The sequence below is a fragment of the Carettochelys insculpta genome, chromosome 14, assembly GCF_033958435.1.
Source record: "Carettochelys insculpta isolate YL-2023 chromosome 14, ASM3395843v1, whole genome shotgun sequence".
In the NCBI taxonomy this organism is placed as follows: Eukaryota; Metazoa; Chordata; order Testudines; family Carettochelyidae; genus Carettochelys; species Carettochelys insculpta.
This window is the reverse complement of record NC_134150.1, coordinates 18,773,739-18,794,124: the sequence shown is the minus strand read 5'-3', so window position 1 is coordinate 18,794,124 and position 20,386 is coordinate 18,773,739. Positions and strand designations below refer to the sequence as shown.

At 41.3% G+C, this 20,386-nt stretch overlaps 1 protein-coding gene across 4 annotated transcripts in view; it reads left to right on the top strand.

The window, feature by feature from the left end:
- The window catches only part of PHKB (phosphorylase kinase regulatory subunit beta), a 212,412-nt gene that overhangs the window by 177,801 nt on the left and 14,225 nt on the right, over positions 1-20,386 (top strand). For 3 of the 4 annotated variants that reach the window (XM_075009103.1, XM_075009105.1, XM_075009106.1), the window contains 2 exons: positions 5,005-5,095; positions 7,830-8,032. In XM_075009103.1, coding sequence (XP_074865204.1) covers positions 5,005-5,095; positions 7,830-8,032 — 294 coding nt within the window. Of the gene's footprint in view, positions 1-5,004; positions 5,096-6,085; positions 6,177-7,829; positions 8,033-20,386 lie in introns of all 4 variants that reach the window. The other variant, XM_075009104.1, reaches the window with a different exon arrangement.

Genomic DNA, 20,386 nt, shown 5'->3' with positions numbered 1-20,386 from the left:
AAGGCATGTCAGTTGGCACTACAGAGGCATCAGCTTTGGAAAAGCTGTATATGCCTCTATGGGCTGCTTCTACCAGTGCTGCCTCTGCCAGAACAACTGTCACCACAACACTGAAAAGTGCTGCATAAGATGCAGTGCCTACGAAAATCATCAGCCTAACACAGGAGCATTAGCTTCTTCACCGTGCTCCATAATGCAAGGGCACATTAATATCCCACAAGGTGCCCCACACTCTCCTACACCACTATCCCCAAGATATGATTATGGTAGTGGGCATAGGAGCAGGTGTTCGTCAGGCTGCTCATCTCTTTCCCCATCACAGACTTCCTGGCACTCATACAGGGACCATTCCTTTCAGCCACATCCTGTTTTGGCCAACCAACTGTGGATGTATCCCCAACATCTGTTCCCACCTCAATGGGGCCCCTGGGATGCATGGCAGGGCTACCAACGTTCCTCTGATAGCTACTGTTCAAGATGTACTATCTCTACACCTCAGCATCAGCACACCTCCAGGCGCTCACCTGCAATTTCTGTGCACTCCTCACCTGCCAACCCATCTTCAGTAGTGTCCCAGCCAGTTTCCAATGAGCTCAATGACTTACCTCACTCAGACTCAGAGAGCTTCTCGCAAGGGCCTAGATCTAGCCAGGATGAAGCAGTGTTCTAGATCTCACCCTCTCCACCAGCAGGTGATATGAAACAATTTCAGCAGTTATTTAAATGAGTAGCCCAATCACAAGACATCACATTGCAAGAGGTTCAAGATAACAGTATAGGTTGCTTACTATATTACAATCCACAATGTCCTTGAAGATAGTACTATCTAATAACAAGGCTACCCTCGAGCCTTCAGATGCTCTGGAAAAATCCAGCATCTATTTTGCCCACAAAACGCAAAGCAAATAGGAAATATGTTGTCCCTCAAAAGACGTAGAATTTATTTTTCCCCATCCACACCTGAACTCAACAGTAGTGGACTCTTTAAATCGGAAGGCTAAGAACCCACGATTTAAATCTATGCCCACTGACAGAGAGCATAAATTGCTAGACACTTTTGGCTGTAAAGTGTACTCTTCCACTATGCTCCAGTTTCATATATCGAACTGTACAGCTCTTCTAGCTAATTATGCCAAATTACAGGACGTCCCTGACAACAAGCAACCTCTTCTCTAGTCTGTCATTGAGGAGGGTTTGTCAATAGCCAAAACAGTTCCACAGGCCACTATGGATGTTGGCTCCATGCATCTCACAGAAGATTCCTCAGATTCATTGTGGGTTCTATGGCCCCTTGAGTGTTTTCAAAGATGGTTACCGTAGTCACGACCTTTCTCAGAAGACAAAACATTGTTTTCCTTTTCTACCATACAACCTGCGCAAAAGCTAGAATTCATTGAAGACAGTGCTAAACTTGGGCGAACTCACTCACCCAGTCAGGCAGGCCTCTTTCTCCACAGCCCAGACATGCCTCCAATTATTGGGGCACATGGCTGCCATAATATTTGTAGTCCTGTTTGTGAGGCTACACGTTCACTGCCTACAACATTGGCTCACAAACAGTTACATACCAATCCAGCACAGTTTCTTGAAGCGTCTCGTGCTTCCACCACTTGTGCAGCACTCTCTCGAATGCTGGATGTCCTCAGCCAATCTTCTCATCAGTATACCTTTCCACTGACCAGACCCTACAGTGACTGTAATGACAGATGCATCGCTCGTGGGCTGGGGAGCTCAATGTGGTACAACCTCAATACAGGGAACATGGCCCCAGCACAAGAGACACTTTCATATCAATCTCCTAGAGCTCAGGACCATTTGCAGGGCTTGTATTCATTTCCTTCCTCTGATAAGAGGCAAAACTATCTGTGTCCTCATGGACAACACACCCACTCTGTGTTCCACGTCAGTCAGCAAGGGGGTGCCTGGTCTCATTTTTTATATGTCGAAGCACTCAGATTCTGGAACTTATGCATCAAAAATCAAATAATGCCAGCAGCAGTGTACGTATCGGTCCAACAGAATGTGAGGGCCAACAGACTAAGCAGACGAACTTTCTCAGACCAACATGAATGAGAGATCATCACCAATATACTCTTTATGATCTTCCACAAATGGAATTTCCCAGCAATAGACCTCTTTGCAACTGCTCACAACCACAAACGTCACAGAGTCTGCTCGTGAGCCGGGCTAGGCAAGAGATCACAGGAGGATGCCTTCACCATTCACGGGACAGCTCCCCTACCTGGTGTTTTCTCCAATACCCCTCATTGCCAGAGTGATCGAGATCTGAGACAATTGGTCGACTCTAATATTAATAGCGCCACCCTGGCCCAGCCAACTTTGGTTCCTTTGTTTACATTGTCTATTGATAGGTCAGCTGATCCTTTTTCCAGTGGTGCTACATCTCCTGACAAAGTACTGCCTCAACATCAAAACTTTGAAACTCATGGCATGGCTTCTCCATGGTTCCGCAATGAAGAACTTACCTGGGTCAAACATGTTCTTCTAAACAGCCATTGTCCCTCCACCAGAAGCACCTACCAAAATAAATGGACACATGTTCAACGATGGTGCACAATGTTCAGTTTACATCCCAATACTGTCCCCATTCCTACCTTGCTTGCCTACCATATGGACCTTAGTGTCATGGGGCTCTCTATCAGCTCCACCAGAGTGCACCTGGTGGCAGTCACGGGCTTCCATGAGTCAGCAGATGATTCCTCTTTCTTTGCACACCCTATGGTGAAGCATTTGCTCACCGGCTTACAGAAAATGTATCCAAATCTGCACCTTTTGGTAGTACCATAGGACCTGCAACTTTTTCTTGATGTGCTCACCTGACCAGCCTTTGAACCGTTAGCCACTACATCTACACAATACCTATCTATGAAGGTGGCTTTCAAGTGACAATAACATCCACTCATAGGATAGGAGAAATTGCAGCCCTGATGGTGGGACCCTCCTTTTAGCACTTTCACCAAGGACAGGGTGATACTCAGGGCTCATCCAAAGTTCCTCCCGAAAGTCATATCCAACTTACACGTAAACGAACGCATTTACTTATCTGCTTACATCCCTAAACCCCAAACCTTCTCCAAACAGGTGATATTACACATGCTTGATGCAAGGCAGACAGTTGCATTCTACCTTGAGAGAGCTAGAGCTACCAGAACATTTGACATTTGTGGAGTGCTTGAGGCCTCATGCAGGAACAGCTGTTTCGACACAGCACCTATCCAAGGAGATGGCAGGTTCCATGCGCACTGCATACCAACTCAGAGGCAAACAGATGATCAGGGCTCACTCCACATGGGCAATGGCTGCTATGATGGCCTTCCTGAATAGTGTACCATTAGTGGACATCTATAGGGTAGTCACGTGGTCTTCACAGCACTACACTTTACAAAAGGGGCCGATACCTGCCACAGATTTGGCAGATGCAGTCCTGCCTCCATCCACATAAAAGACTCCAATACCCATCTCCACCAAATGGGTACTGCTACGGAGTCAACTGAGTAGAGCACCCCCAGGGACCACTCGAAGAAGAGAAAGTTACTCATTTTGTGCAGTAATGATGTTCTCCATGATGGGTCCCTGTGGGTGCTCCACTACCCTCCTGTCCTCCCCTCTTCTCGGAGTCTGCAGGGACAATGGAACAAAGACTACGCTGCATGCATAATCTAACGAGCAGCAGCAGCTCGAGATGCTGAGTGCAAAGGGGCAGTGGAGTGGGGGAGGAGTCACTGCTCTGAAAAACTTTCCAATCTGTGGCACCAGGTCACGCCAACACCTGAGTGGAGCACCCACGGGGACACAGCTCAGAGAACCATCCTCACTGCAAAAGGTGAGTAACTTTCTCCTACAAAGTATAAGGACAGATTGTTAAGTATTGTAAAGAAGCGTATGTTGGCTGATTTCAGTTCAGCAACACCAGCTAAAATCCAGCCTATGTCTATTAATATAGAGAAACAAATAGCAATTAATTTATATGTGATGTATGTGTTCCTGTCATAAGTATATCACAAAGCAAATGTGTCAGTGGTCAGAGTGGTAAATGTTCTTGGCAAATTGGTCTGTAGCCATCTGAAGACACATTAATGTCAACTACAATTGTCAGCATTGTCCCTTTAAATCTGGGTGACTGGTATTACATGGTGCTGTAGATTGGTGTTAAAACATGTTAGTGTAACAACATTAATTTCAAACATACAAGCCTAGTAAAATAAAATTTTAGAATTAGTAGGGTAATTGATATGATCATTTTTTGGAGAAAATGTTACAACAGTATAAAATAATGACTTTCAGTAGCTAGATAGTGTTCAAATGAAAGCAATTTCTTACATATTGTTCCTAAAGGCATTTAGGTTAAAGATGACTTTAGCAAAATAATTTACAAAGGTCTGGAACAGTAAAGTATAGTATTTACATGTAAGTGAGTAGTCTTGTGGCACTTTAAAGGCTAACAGATTTATTTGGGCATAAGCTTTTGTGGATTAAAAACTACTTCATCAGATGCATAGGGTCATTGCATGATGAAGTGGTTTTTACCTACAAAAGCTTATTACCCAAAAAAATCTGTTAGTCTTTAAGGTGGCACAGGACTCCTCATTGTTTTCACAGGTACAGACTAACAAGGCTCTGAGAATATTTCTATGTAATCTGAGTAATTGCTTTAAGCCTATTCTGACTGAAAGTTGAATAGAAATTTCATTTTTCAGTGTGGAAAACAAGATTTGAGCCTAAGATGAAGCCCACTCTCACCTTGTAATTATTGTCAGGTGTTTTTTTAAAAATATATTAACCATGTAAATATCAGACTTGATTTCAGTTTTTTTTAATTGTAGTCTGTTTAATAAATTGAAAAGGACCTGTATCCACTTATATCCTAAATACTTTCATGGTTTGTATTTTAATGCTTAGAAAACTAAGGCATTTTGTAAAAACTAAAATATGCAAAGTCTTATTTTTCATTTCTCTTTTGTGATTGTCATATAACTTACCTAGGTTGATGGTACGCTACAGTGCTGCATTTACACAGAGATTTGCCTCCTCTATAGCCCCACATATTACTACTTTGCTGGTACATGGGAAGCAGGTAAAGTGCACAGAGGTCTTAAATGGTGCTGCTTGAGATCTGTTAGCTTAATTGCATTTTGATGGATCAGCTAATGCATTTTTGAAATGCTTTGCTCTTGATTTTTAGAGTGCACAATCATTTTCACAGAGGACACTAGCAATTTGGTTGATGGATTTTGTACTAACTTTATTGAATATTGCAAGTTGTTCATTAACTCTCTTAATAAATGATCCTTTGCAGCTACAAACCCCATGCAAGAAAAGCTTAAGCTTGTTTTGTACTTCAGTTTCCATTATGTCATGAAATTGATTTATAATGTTAAATATTACTTTTTAATAGGAAAAGTACCTTGTAAATATAGTTACTCTTGAAATTTGCAGCCAGTTTTAAACCCAGCACTTTACATGATTCCCCTTTTTTTTTCATCGCTTACATATAAAATATTGCCTGGAGGCAAAAATTGTCAAAATGTGATTTAAATGTGTTGCATGTGCTTTCCTTACTCTTACAACAAAAATATTTGCTTGCTCTTTCAGTATAAGTTTCTGAGAAATTAAATGCTTTATATTCTTTTGCAAAGATTAATATAGTATGCTTGAAAATTTCTAAATCTTTTCAAAGCAAACCAAAACATCTACCACAGAGAAATTTTCCACTAATTGAAAATTTGTGGCAGACAATAAGACATTATTTAATAAAAATAATTAAACATTATTTTTACCATGTTGTGAGAGAAAAGAAAGCCAGCTTATTATTTGCTGTCCATAGTTTAATGAGTTCTAATTGTTCCTAACACAGCCATTATTCTATACTTCAGTGATTAATAAAAATCCTGTATGTATGCCAAAAGAACTTTATGAAGTGATATTTCAGAAACAAATAATATATGTATTTTCATGGTTAATCTTTTGGGGCTCATCAAATGTGATGACAGATTTCAAGTACGTATTTGAATTCATTAAACTAGCTTCTAATATCCAGTGGGATTGCTCTGTTTTCTACCCTCAGGTCTGTTGTGCGCTTCGCAGCAAGCCTTTTAGGTAAACTAGTGGACAGCCTTGCGCCATCTATTACTAATGTTTTAGTTCAGGGCAAACAGGTAAGCCTGCACTTTTCAGAATTGCATTCAGCAATGATAATCAAAAAAAAAATCTATACAGGCTCTTTGATTTTGTAGGTCTTATATATTTTAAAATGTACAAGAATCAAAAATGCTCATTTAGTAAATATCGAAAGAACTGAGTAAAATAAATTGCTAAATTTAATATTCTGCATATACTTCTGCTGAGAAACACATGAATAACTAATGGAATTGAGAGTAACGCAGAATATATAGGTGAGCAAACCAAAAATAAATGGGAAAAGTGGAAAAGATATGCTGCAATTAAAGCTAAGGGGGAGATATAGGAGAGAAATTTTAAGGAGATATTTGTGCACAAAAGGAAATTGAAGCAAATAGTAAAAAACCGTTATTTTAAAAAGGTGCATATATAGATCTTAATAAGCTATTAATAAATTTTGCACTGAGAGTCTCCAGTTAGTGAGGAGTTTTAGGCTGCTTCTACACTCACCCCCTCCTGTCAGAGGGGCATGGTAATGAGGTAATTCTAAGCAGGCTAATGAGGCACTAACATGCATATTCAGCACTTTATTAGCATTAGAGCAACCACGCGAATTTTCAAGTGCAGACTTTGAATTGAAGATTGACAATATAGATGGGGGCAGCTTCAAAATAAGCACCCCACTTTGACATTCCCTTACTCCCACCAAGTTTTGTGGAAGTAAAGGAATATTGAAGTGGGGCATTTATTTTGAAGCTGCCAGCATCTATGCTGTCCATCTGCACTTAGAAATTTTGCACGGCTGCCATTATGCTAATGAGGCACTGAATATGCACATTAGTGCCTCGTTAGCCTGCTTCAAATTGCCTCATTACCATGCCCCTCTGATGGGAGGGGGCAAGTGTAAAAGCAGCCTTTCACCATTCACATTTTTGTCTCTCTACGCCTCTGTCTAGTTCTCACTTGGACTGTTGTTTGTCCTCCTGGCACAAAAAGTTTAAAGTAATTATAATATGAATATTAAAAAAAAAAGTCTTTCAATTAGAAAAAATATATATTGGTCAATTGTGGCACTTACTTCATCAAATCATTGTGAACATGAAGGGCTGGAAGCATGCTATGTAAGAAAGTCAATGTGCATGTTGAATGATTTGTAGTTGTTTACTTTTGCCTTATTTCATTAACCTGTCCTGGTCAAAACATAATGTGGGGTAGTTGTTTTTGTTAAATGTCAGGAAAAGTGTTGTGTGTTGCTCTGTTTCACTTATTGTAGATGAGAAATTTAAAATTTCATAATTCAAACATCTTTTGCTTTTGGATAACTAGTCTAATAGCTTGATTGCATTATAATTTAAAAGCCTAAAACAAATTTTTGGGGAAAAAACATTAAAATTTTAAGAAAATAGTGACAAGAACCATGATTCTTAATTTTAAGGAAGGCTTGATAGAAAGCTGTGACATGGGGAAAGAAAGACTTATAGAGTAAATCAAATAGTCAAGGATGCTTGTTATCCAAAATAAAGTGATGGCCTAGCAAGGTCAGCTTCTGATGGACCAGATATTCTTACACTACATTTTACGCTGAATTCAGGTTTACTAGTACGAGGAAAAGCTTCAAATATGAAATCTAACTTATAATTGCCATTTGTTGTTCTTGTTTTTCCCCTACATTGTTATTAATGCGTTCTTAGGTAACCCTTGGAGCTTTTGGCCATGAAGAAGAAGTTATTTCTAATCCCTTGTCTCCAGGAGTGATTAAGAACATCATCTACAACAAATGTAATTTACAGGATGAGAGGGAAGCTGTAATTCAGCAAGAACTTGTCATTCATATTGGCTGGATCATCTCAAACTCACCTGAACTATTTAGTGGCATGTTAAAAATACGAGTTGGGTCAGTAAGATGTCTATTTCTGATTTTTTTTTATTATTGATTTATAGTGTGGTAGTAATGAAATACCTCAGCTAAGATAAGGGTGCTCGTGTGTATCTAGTGTATATTTGAAAGATTCCATCAGTCTGTTCAAGAATTCTCCTAAATTGTAAGAACTGGGATACCAAATTCGGTATACAGCTTCCTCTTATAATAAACTTAAAGCAGTATAAGAGTTTGGTTGAACCAGGAAATGAGATGTGCCTGGTATGGGATTGCATCTCATAAAACCATAAAGAAACAGGATCACCAGGCAGGAGAAAGGGGCTGGCAGTTCCCCCTCCCCACCCTGGGACTGCCCCAGCCCTGAGCCTCCCACATCCCAGGTACCTGAACCTTCCCTCCTTTCCCTCCCCCCAATTCATATAGAAACATTGCTGGCTGTTGCCCTTCATCAGGGAGTGAGGAGAAAGTGCACAGTTTGGTATGTTCCTCTCAGGGGACAGACTAACCTAGACTTGCACCATCCAGAGGTCAGGCAGCCTTCCCTCAGCTGTGCCATCAGGAGGCACTTCTCACCTCTCCCCAAGATGCTGCAGTGATGGATGGGTGGCGTTGTTCTCTCTCCCTAGGGCCATCTGCATACAGAATCCCTCATCTGCAGCCCCAACCCAGAATAGTTATTTAAAGGATGCATGTACATTTTTACTTTATTTTCCCAAAAAAAACAAAAAAAATTGCATTACGGACCCAAGCAATGCCATGTAAACGTCTAGTGATTTATATAAACAAATACACTGAAGATTGTATTTATTTATTTTTACATTTTCCACTTAATTTTAGTTTATTTTCCACTTGGTTTAATGTAACATGCATTCTTCTATATTACTATTTACAGCTAAATTAGGATGACTAATGCTGGTTAATCTCATGCACACCTTCTTTTTCCGAGAGTAAGTCTTTTCAGCCTAAATCTCAGATCTTCCAGCAGGATGTAGTTCTGCTGCGCCAGGGCTATTAAAACGTTTTTATCTCACAAGTTGTAAGATTCACATTACTGTGCCAAGCAGTATACACTGAGCAGTATAACGGGTATTACTTTTGTGCAGTGTAATATGATGGATGTAAACAAAGATTATAAATTGAAGGCTGTTTTCCAAATTTTTATGATGCTGTCTTTTCTTCTTCACATAGCTTCTGCTTTATTGCTGATTTAACTTTCTGAGGTGTAATTTATATTCCTTTTGTTGGACAACATCCTCATCTTCTGAATTACTAATTTTGTCCTGAAGCTTCTCAGATTTCATGTGAATGATCTATGGTGTATTTATCCTGAAATAAGTCCTATGCTATTTTATTTCTGCTGTACAGGAGTCTGTACAAACCTGGCCAATCAGAGGGTGGGAGAAGTCTGCCAAATGGGCCAGGCAAGGCCCTGTAATACACTGCAGGGTGCAGAGAAGGTCACTCTCACTCTGATTAGGAAGGATGGATAGCTCTCCTGTGACAGAGGACTACACCTAGGACAAAGCAGTGCTGGGAAGGGGTAACAGAACAGTGAGAGCTCTGGCTAAACACTGCCAGATTGCACAATTTAAGATAAGGGCTGAGTAGATGCAAGGGTCATGGGGAAGTAGCCCAGGCAGTGCAAGCAGTAGAGGGAAGAGGAGGAGGCCTGCTCACCAGATGGTCCCTGGGTCAAGACCCAGACTGGTGAGAATACCTGTCTCCCCACTACCACCCCCGCCAACTGCACCTTGTCATGGAGGAGCATGGCTCAATATAGACCCTGAGTTAAGGCGCTATATTTTAGGGCCACAGTTGGCCACAGCAGTAGGCTCATGGACTGAGGACCACAGTACCCCAGAACATGAGAGAATGGAGTGATGGGCACTGCCAGAGGCCAATGTCCTGAAGTGGATGCCAAAGACCAAGAGAACTTTGCATGTCCAGAGCCTGAGGGTGGGCACAAGAGAGTGAACAACCACTGAGACACTGACCAGAAGACAGCATACTCCATAAACTGAACTCCAGCCAGACATTTGTGATATACATCAATAATAGGATGAGGAGATCATCTAGGCCATCTTGAGAACAGGACCTCTGGTATCCCTAGATGGTGAACCTTCCAATAAATATCCTAGATTTGAGAGCTATTCAGTAGGCCATGCAAAACTTTTTTCCCATCATTTTTGAGGTGTCGCAGCATAAGTATTCACAGACTACACCACAGGAATGTACATGAACAAGCAGAGAAGAGCTTACTTGTTGCTGCTTTGCCATGAGGTCATCCACAATTAAGGGAATGGTATCTCAGACACCACCTTGCATCAGTGACTCTGCACCTTCCCCTCCTATGACATACCCTATTGGACCATCACAGTAATCAGTACTGAGAAGATTATGAATGGTCACACAGGAACTCCATTTTTGTCCGGATGGAAGTACTTAAACTTAGATCTGTTTGCATCTGAATAGAAAAATAAACAATGAAGTTTCTTCTCCAAAGCAGGAATCAGTCTTGGCTTTCTGATTCCATGGTCACTGAGATGCACGTACAGGCAGTCCTTGGACTTAGGATGCCGGATTTATTTTGGACATCACTTATAATGCTTTTCAATTCACTGCTTGTTTCACCGTTATGAACCTTGATTTGCATAAAGTCAGTTTGAAAGGACTTCCTGGTTGTTTTATACTGGTATGGAGCTGGAAGGTGTCACTTCCAATTTGCTTTGAGGCAGCATTGTAGTTTGTTGCCAGGTAGCATTACCACTTGTTTCCGATTGGTTAGTGACCCTAGGCTCAGGCAGGATGCCTCAGTAGAGATTGATTGAAGATCAGCATGTTTGCCCTTCTGCCTGGCTTTCTGAGCCTGTGCTGCCAGCATTCTGAGCAAAACATATGTGAATGTATGTATTTATTTGAATACTGTTTACAAAACAAAGTGTACAGCAAACACATTGATCTTACAACATGATTCATCTGTAATTCATTTAATATAAAAATCTGAGTTATTGTGGGGACTACAACGTATCAAGCCCAGGTCCAGGAACCAAGCCCCCCTTTAATACCATTAATTCCTGTGGGAAAAGCAGTTTCAAGTTAATAACACAATTCTGAGGAAAAAATTGTATTGTAAGTCTGAGGACTCCCTGTACTCGTACTTTCCAATTCCTTTGATTCCAGTAGCCCACATGCAGATCAAAAATGAACACAAGAGTAGCCCTACTAGACCAGACCAAAGGTCTGTTTAGGCCAGTATTCTGTCTTTTGACAGTGGCCAATGCCAGCTGCTCCAGAGAGAGTGAAGAAGACGCAAACCTAACAACAGGAGTCCCACCAAGGCCCAAACAGTTTTGATATTCCAACCTTATGATCTTGTCAGTATGACTTCCACATTGTATTCCTGAAACAACCAGATGTGATCACACAATTGGAGAAACAAATCTACACCTGACTGCAACATCTCTGCATCTCACAGCCTTGATTCTGGTCAACTGACATCCACTGAGGAATTTTACTCTCTGGCTATTGAAAACCTTCTGCCTTACAGCAGGGATGGCTCTGCTAGCCTTGCCTGTCCTACTAAATGGAAGATTTCTCCTTCAGGACGTTACATAATTACCTGTCTTCCTTCTGAAGTGCTGCCATCCTGAACTACTTGTTCTTCTTAAAGCATCTGGACCTCTCCATCAGCTTCATAAAAGCGTACCTGGTGGCTATCTCTGCTTCTCATTCTGTAGTAGGAGTCCATGATGTGTTTTCTCCTCTAATATTTGGTAGATTTTACAAAGCTCTCATTCATCTCTTCCTACCAGGTACTTTATTGTGCTTAAGACCTCAACATTGTTTTAACAGATTTGGCAAGAATTTCCTTTGATGCCTTAGTAATGTGCTTGTATCACCTCTCCATGAAGATTGCCTTCCTAGTTGCTGTAACACCAAACAGAAGTACGGGAGAGTTTCATGCCTTTGTGAAAGTATTACCTTATTTGGTATTCAACCCGGGCAAAATGACATGAAGACATCACTGGCAGCTTTTACCTAAAGTCATTTCAGACTTTCATGCTGTCAGGTCTCTTTCTTACAATTTGGAAAAAACAAAGCTGTTTTTAGAAACTCTCCCAAATTATTCATAGTGTTTCTTCATGGCATGAAATTGCCAACAAGTCTTCACTCAAAGGCTGTGGCCACACTAGAGAGTGACATCGAAATGGCTTATCCCTATCCGTTATTTTGAAATAAGCTATTTAGAAATAAGTTTCATGGAAGCGACTATACACAAAATGCGGATCGACGTTGCGATCTGCAACATCAAAAAGACTCCCATGCACAGCAGTCCCTTGCTCCTGCTGTTGCTGTCCCCGGTGCCAGCAGGTACTTCGGGGCCTGCTGTAGGTGTGGCCATCTAGGGTCCTGGCTGGGGCTCCTCGCCCTTCCCCTCTGGCTCCGCTGTGTCCAGGGTCTCCTCGAGTGGTACAGCCTCCCTGGGTCCCAGCAGCTGGCAGAGCTCCCTGTGGAGGCAGATGGCTGGCGCTGCCCCTGACTGCCTCCTCGAGTCCCTTGCTTGGGTATAGCCCTGCCACAGCTCCTTGACTTTGGAGCGGACTTGGTCGGGGATCCAGAGGGGGTGGCCCCTTGCGGCAAGGTTTCTGGTGAGGTGGGCAAAGGCATCTGTGTTTCTCTTCTGCCTCTCCATCCTGAGCAGGATGTCCTTCTCCCCTCAGACAGCCAGCAGGTCCTGGACTTCAGCTTCTAGCCAGAGGGTCCCCCTCCTCTTTGGGAGCTGTCCAGAGCCCTTCCACCTAGACCCCTTGGCTCCACAGGGATCCTGGCGGTCTTGGCTGCTGGCCATCAGTCCAGCCACAATGGGGTGTCATTTTCTGGGGGTGCCTAGGGAGTGTCGTCTGGCCACCTCATGCTCTTACATCTACCAGCACACTCTCAGCTTCCTGCATGTGGTTTCTGTGTCCCTGCAGCTTTAAGGCACTTACAGCTGACAGCCATAGAGCTCTGGCTGGTGGTGGGAGGGACCGGCTCTATGGAGGACTTTTCATTTCGAAATGGCAGCCAGGGAGCAGCTATACACATTTAATTTCGAAATTAACATAGAAAGGAGGTGTTATTCCCAAAACGGGAGTGGAATAACCATTTCAAAATGAACACCTTTTAATGTTGAAGTTAATTTTGAAATGAGCAATTGCTGTGTAGTCGCTCTCCTGCTCATTTCGAAATTGCCCCTTATTTTGAAATAATTTTCGAAATGAGCTGCTAGTGTGGCCACATCCAAAGACTGTTAAAATGGAGACATGCTACCTGTTGGCCCTCCTAGAGCCATCTAGAAAGTTTAGGATTTATTCCACTGGAGCCTTTGCTGCATCATTATAAGGTATCCTTATTTTGGAGATACGAAAAGCAACTACCTGGAATACAGTTCACATCATCACTCTTCACTATTCCTGGGTGTAGAGGTCCATTATGATACCTACTTTGGCACAGGTGTCCTGCAGTCACTGGTTCAGTAAACTCTCAGTATCCATTGTCATGAGGAGATACTGCTTTTGAATCACCCAAAGTGGAAGATACCTACAGTCATTCAAGAAATAATGGTTGGTTACCCTGCAATAACTGTGGTTCTTAGAGATCATTTTCCATGTGTATTCTGCAACACAGCCTCTTCACCCACTATGGCAGACTTCCTAACAATCTAAATTCTTTTTTTAGCAAAGGAACTGGTGAAGAATTGCAGATGCCTTGCAAAAACCCTCTATTACCTTGGCCACAGGACATCAAAGGTGGTGCAGGTTGCAGATACAGCCCCCAAAGGACACTATTACTGAAGAGTTTACAACTTTGTGTACATGGAGCACATGAACACCAGAAGAGGCATACATGTCAACAACACACCTTGAAGACCACATTTATAGTAGGGTAGTTAACTGTTCTTTGGCAGACATTCTATCAGGAGTGTAACTGAAAGTATATATAATTTGTAAGGTACTTGTGGGCAGTAGCAATGTTTTCAAGTCAACTTATCTTAAGTCATACTAAAATATTGGTTTTATTAACAGTACTTATTTCATAGTCAGTCATAAGTGCAACAGTATTTTTCCCATTGTAAAACACTTTCTGCATTGTTTGCTTGTTCACATTACTCACCCTCGACTCTAAACTAATCCCAGTTCAATCCCGTTTGAGTTTTCATCCTCTAGATTCCATTTCATTTCACTGTTATCACCCATCTCAATAAGTAAAATTAACCTTCTCACACGAATTGTATTTTAGTCTGATAATGATTTGATCTGGTGTCTCATTATTGATTTCTAGTCTAGCTTTCATGTTGAGAAACATCAAGTTCCTGACAGACCCATTTCTGTAAAGACCTGCAATCACTTGCTTTCTACCCAAACTCTGTCATTCAGGTTTTAATAGGCGATAGCTCTAAAGGCTTATCAGCCATTTTCATCTCCACTTTTTATACTGTCAGAACACCTCACATAAGCAATTACAAACAGAAAATACCCTGTCAGTGAATGAACTATTGATGCCTAAACTGCATCTTTGTGTCAACTAACTGATTCTGAAGATAATAATGTATTGTAACAACAGGACAATGACATTGCTTTGTCCAGGCAAAGCAAATAAATATAATTGATGCTCCCAGCTTATAGTTCACCAAAAGCAGCAATGACTACAGGTTTACTTCTGACTTTTGATATGAAAATCCAGGTAATGATAGCTACCTGCATGGCAAAATCTATCTTACTATCCATTAATCATCAATTTGTGTTGCTCTCTGAATCGTTATCCAAGTGCAGTACACAGACTTTTAAATTACTATGTTTTCATTGTTCATGCAGATTCCTTTCATGTTGGTGACACCTCTGTCTTTCACCACATTCTGAGAAATGGGGAAGATCTCTCTCATTGACTCAAAACATCAAGCTCTTGCTTGCATAGTGATTTGTACAGATAAGCTTCAAATGTTTATTCAGAAACTCCGTTGAACATTCATAGTCACCAGCAGACATGTATTTGTTATTTAAAAGTCGATATATTTCTCATACTTGAAAATCACTTATGCCATATGTCCTGGCTTTGAGTCCCATGCCATATTTGACGACATAACTAGCACAAAAGTGAAACGATGTTCTTGGCCCTGACTTAAGTCTTACTGCTATCTGTGGTTTCAGGGTGCTATGTGGGATTGGCGGAAAGTCAAGGAGGAATGAATATATATTCTGAGCAAAATATCTGAAAGTGAATTTGTGTTTATGAAGTTACTGTTTCGTGTAAAATGATGCAGATACTGCTTCAGAATTGTTTTAAAAAAATCTCAGAATTCAGTTGTTCAAAAAGTCTGTAGTTGTGGTTGTGGTTGTAGAGAGAACTTTCAGAAGAGTAAGTGAGTGTAAGTGATGCAGTGCATCTATATTTGCATTAGTTTGGATTGGCTGAAATAAGAGCTTTGAGATGCAAATTGTCATTGCAATAGACTATAGCTTAAGAGCCAATGATGAAATTTCAGTCTCAGCTATATCATGGCTCATCAAAGCATGTAAGAAAGACAGTTCATACCATACTTGGGTGGAGGGATGAGAGGCAATAAGGACTATTGTGGAGAGGGGAGTTGGATGAAACAGATGCCTTGACTTTCAGCAGCACATGATGGAGTTGCAGAATTGCGGGGGTATAAATGGTTTCATTTTGCTGAATTGGAGGCTCAGCATTCATAAGTTTCGTAAGTAGTGATTCAGACTACGTGCATATGGTTTAACTGTTAATGGTTTTGGATCTTAGGTGGAGACTACAAAGCTTTTCAAGTATCACTGTTTAATCACTGTTAAAACAGAGGCAAACTTGAGTTTATGTGACTTAATAATATAGGTTTGACTACTGTGAGTGGGGAGGAGTTTGAATTTTGCACGCTTTACGAGGGAGTCTGCGTACCAGTCTGCAAATCATTTGCTGAAGATGGTAACATACAGTGCATGGAGTATGAACCTGTCTTTGCCCAATGTGTGAATAGACATTAAGTACAAATCCTCAATCTTTTCTGCCTTTTTCCCCCCACTGTTTAGGGAATGTAAAGGGGAGTAAAACCAGTTGCAATTTCCAAACTAGTGTTCCCTCCCATGTAGAAGGATCTCCAGGATCCCTGCAGATATGCCTTATGTTGCTTCCTGCTTCACGCCCAGCATAAGGCTTATGATTGCTGCGGGGAATGGACCTGGTCGGAATGCCCTGCACACTTAGCAAGTGGTCCCTTGGGAATAATTGTCAGATAGTGGAGTGCTCTATAGCTTACTGCTAGCACAGAACCAGCCAGAGAGTTGGGAAATTATAGACAGTGTCCTTTCCACTACCTGGCTATACTACGTGAAAGTCTGTAGGGAGAACTGAAACGATGTTTCTCTTTGAATGATATTTAGGATTATTAAATGAAACAATACAAAGGCGTGAGTGCACTAATGAAGCATCAGAGCTACATACAAAAAGGCATTAATAATACATCTTTTTGCTTCACATTCAGTTTTTGGCTGGAATAAACAACATCTGTTTCAGCCAGACTGAATTCATGAGCATAAGAAAAATGAGATTTTCTTAAATTTCTCTGTAATAAAACCCTTCTTATTTACTAGGATTTTTAGCTTATATCCAAATTAGGTGTCAAGATCATAGATCAGTTAAGATGGGTTGCGTCATACCAGGCTGTCAAGCTTTAAGAAGCATGACAGTTGTTAAATCTTTCTGTAGTAATAGGTTGTCAGCTGTGTGCCAAAGATCCTTTTGTGAGATTTGACAATAAAAGACATTACTTCTAGTATAGAAAAAAATCTTTTTAAAAAAATTTATTTTAAGAGACATTCCACTAAGTGCCAACTCGAGGACACGTGTTTCATATATTATCCTGTTTATGTATATAGTTATGGATACCAGAACTGGTTTGAAGGAGATTGCTCTATTATTATTTTATCCATAAGATCTTTATATTATATTCTGAAGGGCATTGCTAAAGTTTTTAATCTTTTATAGAAAATGTTTTAAAATTAAAATAGCATATGACACAGGAATTTCAAGTGTTTCATTTGTGCTACACCCAAATATAGTTTCAGAGTTTCTGTGTAGTCTTAACATTGTTTCTTATAGAGAGGAAAAAAAAATGATAGTCACCCAAATTTAATAAAATCTGAGTACCACATTATATAATTTTTTTTAAATAGTTAAGTTTCAAAAAGTAGGGCTTTTAAGTAATCACAGTTAACTCATATGATTGACTCAAATTAATCAATATTAAAAATTAATTTGCAATTAATCAGTTTTAATTGCACTGTTAAAAGAATGCCTAATGAAATTTAATACACATTTATTGGATGTTTTTCTACATTTTCAAATATCTTGATTTCAGTTACATCATAGAATGCGAAGTGTTCAGTGCTCAGTAATGACTGTATTTATTACAAATATTTGTAGTGTAAAAATGAACAAAGTAATAATTTTCATTCATCTCATACAAGTCCTGTAGCGCGGTCTGATTATTGTGGAAGTGTGTTACCCAAATGTAGATTTGTTAGATAAATGAACTTAAAAACAAAACAATGTAAAACTTTAGAGATTGTAAATCCATTCAGTCCGACTTCTTGTTCAGCCAGCTGTTAAGACAAAAAAGTTTGTTTCCATATGCAGGAGACAATACTTCTCACTTATTACCAATGTCTTCTGAAAGTGAGAAGAGACATTTGCATGGCACTTTTTTAGCTGGCATTGCAAGGTATTTTTGTGCCGGATATTCTAAACATGTGTATGCCCCTTCATGCTTTGGCCATCATTCCAGAGGACATGTTTCCCTGCTGATGACACCAGTTAAAAATGTGTTTATTTAAATTTGTGATTGAACTTTCTGGGGGAGAATTGTATGTCATCATCCAAGACTTCCAGGTGACATTTATAAAGAGGAAGCAGACAACAGTATCTCTTGCAAATGTTAACAACTTGTATGAATGGCTGAACAAGACGTAGGACTGAGTGGAGTTGTAGACTGTGTGTTAACTGCTTATCAGTGAGATTCAGGAGGTATATCTGAGCAAAGTAGGCTAGTTCTGGGTTTCCTGATATAACTTTTTACTCTCTTGTCAATTTTGTTCTCCTTTACTTTTGTGAATTCTTTTCCAAGTAGACACTTAGTAGCTTGTTTTTTCATACATGGCCTGTTGACTTCTTTTATTCTCCCCATTCTGCAACACTCCTTGAGGCCTAATCAAGCTCTGCACTGCCAAGCACTGTAGAATGTATGTCCAGCTATACGAGTCTTGCCGGCATCAGAGAAATACTAGATACTCTTACCTGTGAAATTATACAGGTTTAAGACTTTTGAATGTATTTGTATAGAGTGGTTACCATTAAATAATTTTCTTTGGGGCTGTGTTGCATTTTAAACAAAGTAATATGAAAGTTGCGTTCAGTGGTGAAAAATGACTCTCTAAGAAACATTGCTATAAGTAGACTTATGTGTATCTTATCCTTTCTTCATTCCTTTGCCATGAAAATTGTACAGAGACAGAGTGTAAACCCTATACTTTTATTGAGTATAACAGTGTATTAATTGACTTTTTAATATCAGAGGACAGGTAATGATTTTTTTTCAGTGCTTCTCAGTAGTACAAGAGGCAATTAATGAGGCAAGCATGTGTTTCATGGAAATGGCACACGTACATCAATATTATTTTACAACCCGTCTTCTAAGACTATTTATACAATACCAGCATTGCTTAGGTCTTTCAAGGTGGGGCTCCAAATTTGGGGGATGCAGGAGTTACGGCAGGGGTGGAGGTGCAAGAGTAAGGCACAGGATGAGGGCATGGGGCAGGGGTGCAGGAGTCACAATGGGGATGGGAGACAGGATGGGGCTGGGCTCAGGACATGGAAGGTGCAGGATTCAAGGCAGGGAGGCTCAGCCCAGGGGACTGGGAGTTGTGGGGGGCTTGTGGCTGCCCTTTGGCAGTGAGAGTGGCACTGCTGGTATGATGGTTGCTCTCGGAGGTGGGGGCGCACTGTTCTGTTGGCCCCTCATAGAGGGGCTGCCCTGCTTATCTCCCCAAGGGAAATGTCCAGGGGTGCTGACAGCAAGGCTCCCCCCTATGTGGTGCTGCAGCCAAGGGCCGGGGGAAGAGGTTTGGGGGCACTTACCTGGGCAAGTAGCCAGCAATATGGAGAGTCCCAACCCCAGCTGGCCACTCTCTTCCTGATGCAGTCACCCTCTCTTTGGCCACTCAGTAACGTAACTGACCCTTGTGCTTGCTGCCCCCAGTGGTCATTGCAGAGCATAACTGTCCCTGCTCTCAGACCCCTTCCTGTCAAGAGTCACATTCCAGGCCCTTCCCACTTTCCTGACATGACTGAACCTTGACCTCGCTTTAAGTTAGGATAAGAGGAAGCTGCACACCAAATTCAGTACTCCTCACTCCAGTGGCACCAGCAGCCGTTGGGAGCAAGGTGGGAGGGACGCCTGGCTCCCCACCTGTGGATGGGGTGGGGCCATGAGTAGATGAGTGGGAGCTTAGGGCAGTCAGCCCTGCCTACCTCACACCCACTCCCTTGGAGCTGCGTGGGGAGCAGTAGCACAGTGCTCCATGGCATTTCAAAGCAGCCTAGAGCTCCAGCTGCCACTGCTGCTACTTTGGCAGCATCCAAAGCTCAAGGTCCCTTTTAAACACCGGCCCCAGGGGCAACTGCAGCTTTTGCGACCCCCCCCCCCACCCTTCACTTTTGGCAGGCCTGCCTAGCTATTACCGTTTAGGAGGAGATCTTGAACAAAGAGACTCAGATGGATGAGCTCATGGACAGAAGGACAGATGCACACACACTCTAAAAAGGACAGGTAGATAGATTACTTTCAGTTTGCATCACATGGAAAATGGGAATTTGAACAAACAGCATTACAAAGTAAAACTGGTGTAATAGCTTTTTTCTGTTGACCTAGTTATGGATGCATCTCTTGGTAACCCAAGTTACAGAGAAAAGATCGTTCTGGTTTCTGTTGGGATATTGTAGCAGAATGTTTTGTTTTAGGAATTTGCACTCTTCTTGTCTTCTAGTAAAAAGCACTTGTTGTGGAATCCAGAACCTTATATTTACACACACAAGCTGTGGCCACACTAGTCCCTGCTTTTGGTGGGGGCATGGCTCTGAGCGATTTCAGCAGATGCTAATGAGGCACTGCTATGAATATGCAGTACCTCATTAGCATAATTGCAGCCGTGCATGCTTCAAAAGTGCTGCTTACGAACTGCACACTGCCAGTGTAGCTGGGGGCCTTTCAAAATAACCCCGATTTCAAAAGTCCCTTCTCCCCATTTGGTTTTGGGAAGAAGGGGC